At 45.4% G+C, this 9,645-nt stretch overlaps 1 protein-coding gene across 1 annotated transcript in view; it reads right to left on the bottom strand.

The window, feature by feature from the left end:
- Positions 1-239: 239 nt before the first annotated feature.
- Positions 240-9,645, bottom strand: part of ACAT1 (acetyl-CoA acetyltransferase 1) — a 76,873-nt gene continuing 67,467 nt past the window's right edge. Inside the window, exons 11-12 of the mRNA XM_082247380.1 lie at positions 3,555-3,712; positions 240-461 (exon numbers count right to left, since the gene is read on the bottom strand). Of these exons, the coding sequence (XP_082103506.1) occupies positions 341-461; positions 3,555-3,712 (279 nt within the window). The 3' untranslated portion in view covers positions 240-340. The remainder of the gene's footprint in view (positions 462-3,554; positions 3,713-9,645) is intronic.

Raw genomic sequence — 9,645 nt, 5'->3', positions numbered from 1 at the left:
ACAGATTTATATAGATGCTGCATTTTGCCTAAACTTCAGCTTTAAGGTGTATTGGTGGGATCATTTATGGTTTACCATTGTATAGCGTTTATTATTTGCAATGGTCTTACTGATAAAATGTAATAAACCAATATAAAGCAGCAACATTGTTGCAGTCGTTAAAGGTTAAGACTGAAACTTCCTTCCGAAGGGCCAGGTAAGGTGTGCCGTGTTCTTTACCGAATGTGAAATAGGTTGTTGAATCACAAGACAATCTTCTTCAGCTTCTGAGCGGAGACAGGATGTAACAGATTAAGCCAGATTATAAAAACTGTGCAAAGTATGGTTCATTGTTTTGCTTTTATAGTTTCTCAATCAGGATTGCAGAGGCTCCTCCACCACCATTACAGATTCCAGCAACACCAAACTCTCCCTTCTTCAAAGCATGGGCCATGTGTCCAACAATTCTGGCCCCAGACATCCTGCAAAGAACAAAAAAATGTATGACTAAAAAATAAAAAAAAGCACAATCAACCTAAAGCAACCAGACTAGCTTTTGATTAAAGGAACATTCCAGGTTTACTATTGCTTTGAATAGTTTGGTCCAAGCTGGCCCAAACAAATGATTTCTATTACAGAAAAGCTGGACTGATGTAGTAGCATTAAGCACATGCAGAGCTGTGTTTTAGCAGCTTTTCAAGATCCTTTGCTGCCAAATATAGATCAAACCAGCCTTCATGCAGCTCTACCATTCAGAAGCCTTGTAATTTTTAAATAATACAAGCCCATTGGCCAAGGTATGGAAAAAAGATGCTATGATGCGCTAGCCGACTAGACAGATTGCTGCACTTAGAAATCCCTGAATAAAACTGGAAAAAATGATAAAGGTGTTGAAAAAAATACTAGTGCGCTCTCTTTAAATTATCAGATAAAATTCTGCAATGTGCATCTTTCTTGTTGAATTTGCCACTGGTCATATTATCACTTTGTGGTGTTTATAAAGCAAACAAAAATCATAAAACAATTCCATAAAACCATAATAAAATCCTTAGAGAAAAGTCCCATGTGTGAAAAGAGAAAATAGCAGTTGCTGGTATGTGTGGGGTGCCCGTGGATTGATGCTGACTCAGCAGAGCATTTCTACATGTTGACAGACCGCTGGCATCTGGTAAGCGACCATCATTTACTAATGAGCATGGAGGTGGTTCACTGAGCACTTTGAGGAGTCTGAACAGCACAATATGCAGTTCTTTACATGTTTGGGACTGATTTTTCTCTTTTCACACATGGGACTTCTCTAAGGATTTTTTTATGGCTATATGAAATGGTTTCACGATTTTGTTTATTGTATGGTCATATCACTTTGCATTATGGTTTAAAAAGCAGTGGCAAATGCAAAAGTTTCACAAGGAAGATACATATTGCAGAATTTTATCTGATAATTTAAAGACAGCGCACTAGTGTGTTTTTTTTTTCACATGGGCAAAGGATGATCTCCCATTTTGGCCAATCTCTCTACCTTGGCCAATCAAAGGAAAAAACTTGTATTTAGTGTGGGAGTAGGTCACTAAAAAGTAATAGCACTGGCGGGGGACCCAAGGAGGAGGATCAGAGCTACTCTGTATATTGAAAAATATTTAGGGGTTACATACTTTAATGTGCCAATGACCACAACCTCTTCACATACCCAATTTGATAAAATTAGACCTTGGTACGGTTTTAACACAAAACAAAAAACCACACAATTTAAATTTCCCGGTTTTAATACTGGTATTGTATCTGACAATTACAAATATGTTTTCTACTAAACCCAAAAACAAAAAAAAAAAATGTAATATATTGCAGCTTTCCAGTCCTTAAGGGGGGGGGGGGGGTAAAAAAAATGAATGCAGCCATTACATCTATTTGCACCTGGCAATCCTGCAAACACTTTGGTCCTTTAAAGTCTACATTAAGTTCTAATATCGGGGGGGGTGGTTTTGAGGTTCCGCCTCAGCTCACGGAAGTGACAAGACATTTCTGGCAAGATCAACATATATTTTCTGGATTAGAGGGGGGGGGGGGGGAGAGACACCTATGCAGCCACATTTAAGGACAGGCAAGTTACATTTTTGTTTAAAGCCAGCCATAGATGGCTCGAATCTTGTCCGATTCAGCAGGAACCGGGTGAGATTCGAACCATGTATGGGTAAGGTTGAATGTACTCAAGCTGATCGCTCGATCAACTACTAGGGTAACCAGCCTGCTGGATTTTACATGCAATTATTGCTAGTGGCTGTTCTAGACAGCGGGCTGCATTAAATAAATAAATCTGACAGCTCAGTTTGGAGCTGCTGTACCAACTATCTGATCCCCTCAGCTATGCTATTGTGTTCTGACAGAGGGATGACCCTCCCCTGCCAGAACACTCCAGTCAGCACTCTCAGCCATTGGCTGATATCACTGACCAGGATCCAGTCGACAGACCTTTTTCGATCAGTTTTAGGATTTTGTTATTTATTTATTTTTTTAATTCATGAAACTTTTCTTCAAAAAAAGAAATTAAAATAAAGCACTTGAAAATACCAGGTGACAAAAAGTTGCAATGACGGCCATTTTATTCTTTAGGGTCTCTTCTAAATTAACATATGTTGGGGGTTCCAAGTAATATTCTAGCAAAAAAAATATTTTTACATGTAGGAGCGGAGTGCCAGAATTGGCCCAGTATGGAAGAAGCTAAGCAAAGGCTACATTTTCTACGTCAGACAGCAATGCTCACTGTAGAGAAAATGAGACAAAAAAGAGTAAACTGCACAGGCTTAGAGAAAAATCCTGGCTTCTAATCTGTACGTATTTAGGATTCTTTGACAAAACCAGGAAAATGTATCTCGTATTGGAGAGATTTCCTCACTCTAAGGGAAGGGGGCAGGTGTATCCTCCCAATGGAAAAAACAAAAAAAAAAAAAAAACACAAAACCCCCACACCCGACATGGGTTTAAACCAGTGGTCTCCAAACTGCAACCCGGGGGCCAGACGGGGCCCTTTAGTGGCTTTCATCTGGCCCTTGAGGCATTATTCCCCATACTGTTGCTGCAGTTTCTGCCACTGGCGACCTCGACGGGGCGCCACTCCTCCCACTGGCGACCTCGACGGGGCACCACTCCTCCCATGACACCAATGGTAAGGCATTAATTCTCCCCCTAATACCAATCCTGGAGCATTGTTTACGCCCACTGATGCCAAGACATTTTTTTCTCCTACTGGCCACAGTGCAGCCCCCTAAAGTTTGAAGGACAGTAAACTGGCTATTTGTTTAGAAAGTTTGGATACCCCTGGTTTAAAGTAATGAAGAGTTTTGGGTTTTTAAACACTTCAAGTGACAGATTAATGCAGTTTACAGTTCTGCCCTAAACTTCATACAAGTTAAACTGTTGATCATGGCATACAAGTGCTTTTTAAAAAAAAGCCCACTGTTAGCTACAGGAAAGTTCTCATCTCCTTCCTACAGGAAGGTTCTCATCTCCTTCCTCAGATTCCAGACTCCCTAAAGAAACCAAAAAAGTTGTGAATACACAAACAAAAAAGGGTCACCTACCCGATGGGATGCCCAAGAGAGACTGCTCCCCCATTTACATTAACTTTAGCAGGGTCAATATCCAACATTCTGATATTGGCCAACACGACAATACTGAATGCTTCATTGATTTCCCACATGGAAACGTCCTTTTTCTTTACTCCGGCGGCGGTTAGAACCTGAAAGAGCACACAAAAGCATAAGGAGCAGGATGAAATACAGATTAAGGGGCTCATTTTTTGTAAACCAGGAGAAAAAAAAAAAAAAAAAAAAAAAAAAAAAGAAAAATCGCACTAACTCGCACTCACTACAGTAATAAATTGGCATGCTTAGAAATATTGGCCTTTGTTGTAGCAAAATGTAAAAAAATGTATATGATAATATAAATAGACAACTCTGCATATGGAAAGCTTTGATATCAGGAGTTAAACCTACAAATAGTTAATTGCCTTCATATAACATTGTCAAAATATGCCTCTGCATTACTCATGGGAACCCAACACAAGCACTAGAGCAAAGACAGGTTCACTTTGATTGCAGACCCATCAACTGCACATAAAACCCCTTCCATACTAGTCTAATGTTAGAAGCAGTTTAGTATGCAACAAAAATGTATATATATCTGATGTTAATTGATGTTCATTGACAGAGCTCCTGGTATTCATACCTATTGGGTTATACTGCCCCCCTACAGGAGTAGGACACTAGGCAAAAAAGAATTCTGGCTACACCCATGGGCAGTCCCAGTGGGTATACTCTCTGCTTTAGCTACTCAGTTTTGTTACAAGCAGTGTCAGAAGAATTACAACTCCACAGAGGGGTGGGTGCTGTGTCAGTCAGTGAACATCAGAGAAATGGATTTTACAGCAAGTCAAAAATCCCATTTTTACTTTCGTTTATTGAGGGACACCGTTGGTATTCATAACCATTGGGAAGTCCCAAAGCAGTATTAACCACTTAAGTCCCGGAGGATTTAGCTGCTCAATGCGATTCGGCACTGCGTGACTTTAGCGGACAATTGCGCTGTCGTGCGACGCTGTACCCAAATTAAATTGGTCTTTTTTTCCCCTCAAACAGAGCTTTCTTTTAGTGGTATTGGATCACCTGTGCGATTTTTATTTTTGGCGCTAACAAAAAAAAAAAAAAAAAGAAGAAGAGCGACAATTTTGAAACATTTTTCACTCTTGTAGGAAATTCTCCAAAGAAAGAAGTTAAATGAAAATTTAACATTGTAGGCAATTTGTTTTCCGCTACATATTTTTGGTATATAAAAAAAAAAAAAAAAACACAACGCAATAAGCGTATTTTGATTTGTTTGCACAAAAGTTATTGCGTTTACTAACTACAGGAAATATGTCATTTTTATTTTTTTTTTTTTAACTAGTATTGGCGGTGATCTGAAATTTTTTTCGCGGGACTGCGACATTGTGGTGGACAGATCGGACCCCTGACTGACATTTGACACTTTTGGGGGTACCAGTGACATTACTACAGTAATCAGTGCTATAAATAAGCACTGTTACTGTAAAAATGACACTGGCAGGAAAGGGGTTAACTTTATTGGTGATCAAGGGGTTAAATGTGTCCCTAGGGGCATGATTCTAACTGTTAGGGGGCATGGCTAGTGAAGTAATCAGACATACGATCCTACATAGCAGGATCGCATAGCCTCCATTACTTCAGGGAGAAAGACAGACGGCTGTGTTTACATCAGCTGTCTGTCTCTCCCACTCCTGAGGGAGATCACGAGTGGCCGGCGGACATCAGAGCCGCTGGTCACATGCGCAGGCTAGGCAGGGAACGAGCGGGGGCGCGCCACCGGCGGCGCGCGCTCCCCCCCTACAGGCTCGTGGGCGAGCGCCGTACCCCTACGTCACTTTCCCTGTAGGGGACTGACTGCCGCAGTATATAGTCGTGCGGCGGTCGGCAAGTGGTTAAACATGAGGGGTGGGAACAGCCATAAAAAATCCCTAGGCTAAACATTAGCCACCCAGGCAACAGGCGCTCAAACTGGAGCCAGGGGAGAGGGGGTGCCTACGAGGAAGGGAACCCGAAGTCCAACCATCCCAAGGAGGCACCCGCATCCACACCAAAACCCTCCAGGTGGGAGAGGAGGGGGGGGGGGGGGGAGCTACTCACCATAGCAGGAACCAGGCGGGCACCGCTCCAGACTGAATCCCTTTCCATTGAAACAGGGGGCTGTCGGCCAGGAGGAATGCTAGGATTAGGGCCGAAGCCCAATCTTTTATAACCTCGTGAGGTGTTTAACCTGCTCCCATCTGTGCTACAGCCTATATACGGCTGCAGCGCGGACTTGAATTTTCGGGAGGCTGTTTTTAAACGGCCTCCCAGAAAGACTCTCCCCGCGCGCTCCCGCGAGCGCGCATCGGGGAGAATCTGTGTCGGCCGTGTCCCTTGGACACGGCCGATCAGATCGTGGTGAATGGTCAATCACAGCGGCCATTCACCACGTGATCAAGCCGTCCAATGAGAGATGATCTCATATGTAAACATATGAGATCATCTCTCATCGCCGGCGCTCCTTCCTCACACAGAGCCTGCAGTGTGAGGAAGGAGGGGGAGCCGTCACCCGCCGGGGACAAACAGCGATGTAATCAGGGCACTGATCACCAGTGCCCTGATTACTAAAGGTAAAAAAAACAGTGCCCGCCATCAATGCCCACAATCAGTGCCCATAGTGCTGCTAGTCAGTGCCTGCTCATCTAGGCACTGATGAGCACTGACTGGCAGCACTATGGGTGCTGCCCATCAGTGCCGCCTCTCAGTGCCGCCTATCAGTACCTCCTCATCAGTGCCGCCTCATCAGCGCACATCAGTGAAGGAGAAATTTTCAAAATTTACTCGCAGAAAAAAACTTTTTTTTTTCCAAAATTCTGTCTTTATTCTTTTTTTTTGTAAAAAATAAAAACCCAGAGATGATTAAATACCACCAAAAGAAAGCTCTATTTGTGTGAAAAAAAATGATAAAAATTTCATATGGGTACAGTGTAGCATGACCGCGCAATTGTCAGTCAAAGTGTGACAGCGCTGAAAGCTGAAAATTGGCCTGGATGGGAAGGGTGTTTTAAGTGCACAGTAGGCAAGTGGTTAACTCGCAGGCCAGCCCCTATCCAGTGGGCTATGTCGAGGCCAACCTAGCGTGGAGCTGAGGTCTGCGCGCGCTGGCCAGACTGGGGTGACCACTGGATCTAGATTATCCAGCTCGTCGCCCAGTCCGGCAGTCGATTGTAGATCTCACAAGAAAAATCCAGGAGAAAAAATTTCTATCCAAAAAGAAAAATAAATAAATATGGCAGGACCAAGGTTCCCAGCAAGGAACTAGGTCCTAACTCCTCACTAGACAGAAAAAAAAAAAAAACTGAGTGGCTATAGCAGAGAGGGAGTATACTCCCCTGGGACTGCCCATGGGTGTAGCCAGAGTTCTTTTCTGCCTAGTGTCCTACCCCCGAAGTGGGCAGTATAACCCAATGATTATGAATACCAGGAGCTGTGTGTCAACGAACGAAAGAAAATGGGATTTTTTGTCTTATGTAACATCCAATTTTCCAATATTCATTAACGGACACAGCTCCTGATCTTATTAACCATTGGGTTATACTGCCCCCTACAGGAGTAGGACACTAGGCAAAAAAACCCCACACTTTACTAACGCCTATGGGCAGTCCCAGGGGGTATACTCCCACTCTCTGCTATAGGCACTCCCTTTTGTTACAGTATCAGAAGAAATCCAACTCCAGAGGGGTGGGTGCTGTGTGTCAATGAACATCAGAAAATTGATTTTACGGTGAGACAAAAATCCCATTTCTCTTACGTCCTCCGACAGTCGCTGCCGCTTCCAAGTCATCACTGTTGGGTATTGACTTCCGCTCCGCAGGAGTAGCTAGGCATAAAGACTTAGTCAAAAGAACAAAGGCATTTGCATATGCACCCCCATGGGGGCTGTCCCATCTGGTCAATACCCCCTGCAGTGACCACTCCTAACTCAGTTTCATTTTGCCTAGCGTCGGAGTAGTTAGGCTCCCCTGTGCTGGGGCTACAGTCTCAGCCTATTTAATCTTTTTATTTGAAAAAGGTCAGTTTTTTCTTACTTTACTAGCTGTTTATTTTGTCAGCTTTAGTTTTAGTCGATTCTTCGGAAGAAGATGGATTCATGCGGTGCTGGGATTCGGACTGACCGCCCTGGTTCTCCAGGACAGATGGTCAGATGGACTCCCAGCCCGCCATCGAGCGTTCAGCCGTGGTTCGTCCTGGCACTATGAATGACCCATCTCTGCTCACAGCAGGGATGCAGCTGTGAGGTGGCTACCTCACAGGACACATCTGCGATGCTGCAGTGTCATGTCCCTGGCTAACGGCACTCCCTGTCAGATGAGGACAGCGGCTTTCCGTTCATAGAGGCACCCCACGCCATCTTGTACAGGTAAGTACTTCTGTGTGGGGCCTCTGTCTGGGGTGGCAGCCCTCTGTTGCTGTGTGTCCCCCCATGTCTGTGCCTGTGTGGCTCCCTGATGCGGTCCCTGCGGGGATCGTTTGTGCATGCGCTGCGGTGCTGTATGTTTTTGGGGGTCCCCTTCCCTGTGTCACTTCGGTGCTTGTTGGGGGTGCAGACTGTGTGTGGCGGCCGCAGCGGGGAAGATCCGCGCGGTCCGCCATTTTAGGTGTGGGCAGGCATGTTTGGCTTCTCTATGGGCATTCTACATGCTGTTTTTGGCGGCATCCGCCGCCATTTTGCGGTAGCAGAACGATCGTTCCGACCGCATGTTTGGCGGCCATTTTGGTGGAGCCTTCCATGCAATCCTATGGGGCAACCATTTTCCCTGAGTCACGAGTCATGCAGCCTATACGTTCAGCCTACTCTAGCAGCACTTTTTCCTCTGAAGCAGGACATTGGTGGCAACACTCTGCGGGGCTCTGCAGGTTATCGCTCTCAATATCTTTCTGTATTGTCGCTTCTGGCTCAGTTTTTTCTTCTCCTGTTTGGGGGTTCTTTGTCACTGTAGCGGTGGGCTGCGCACTCCGCAGTGGTCTTAAAGGGGCAGTACAAACTTTATTGCACTGTGTCACCTTGAGCAATGGCTTCTCAGGACAGCAAATTCCCCCCAGCTCTGGTGGGGGTCCCCAGTTCTCCTGTGGCCCCTCAGACCCGATTTGGCCGCTGTAGTGGCGACCTTGGTGTCAAATATGGAAATGCTGATGGCTGAACGTGCTGCTAAAAAGAGGCCCAAATTGTCTCTCTCCTCCGATTTTCTCTTCTGATTCAGATGGTGATATGGCTGCTGCGAGCGTGCCCTTTTCAGGGTCTCGCTCATCCTTGGACCCGCTGGGGTCTGAGGGGGAGGCAGAGGTGGAAGGGGTTGATACCTCCTCCCCGGGGGTCACCTGAAGAGCGGGCGACCATGGATGAATTAATTGTTTCTGTTGAGGAATCACTACATTTGGAGGATGAGCCCAGTCCTCCGGGTGTTGTGTCCTCATTTGGGACACACAGGATCCGCAAGTCGGCACAGGTTTTTCCCTGCCCGGCTGAGTTTCATTACACGGTTAATGAAATGTGGCGCACGTTGAAACGTCCGTTCCTGGTGCCTAGTCGGTTCAAATTGCTTTATCCCTTTGCACCGGCTACGGAATCACGATGGTGTATGCCTCCACAGGTAGATCACACTGTGGCCCTGTTAAACAAGGCTACCTTGGTTCCTTCTGAGGATACCCCGGTTTTCCAGGATCCCACGGACCGGCGGTGGGAGTCTCTAGCCCGCCATACCTATACAGTGGCAGGCTCGTTGCTCAGATCCGTTTTCGCGTCTCAGGCGGTGGCTGATTGGACTAATTTGCTTAGGAGCAACCTCGTGTCTGATGCTGTTCCGCCTGCCCGGCTGGAAATGGTGGATCAAATTCACCAAGGAATCATGTATCTGTGTGATGTGGCTTTAAATGAGGCCCCTTTAGTAGCACGCCTGTCTAGCGTCTCGGTACTTAAAGCGGAGTTCCGGGCACAAAAACGATTTTTTTTTTTTGTGCCCCTCCGCTAGGTAGAGCTCACCTGAAAAGGAATTGGATAGTTATTTTTATTTTTTTTTGTTTACTCACCTTT

The sequence above is a fragment of the Pelophylax lessonae genome (genome assembly GCF_965119305.1).
Source record: "Pelophylax lessonae genome assembly, chromosome: 2".
In the NCBI taxonomy this organism is placed as follows: Eukaryota; Metazoa; Chordata; class Amphibia; order Anura; family Ranidae; genus Pelophylax; species Pelophylax lessonae.
The sequence above is the reverse complement of the archived record's forward strand: the minus strand, read 5'-3'. Positions and strand labels throughout refer to the sequence as shown.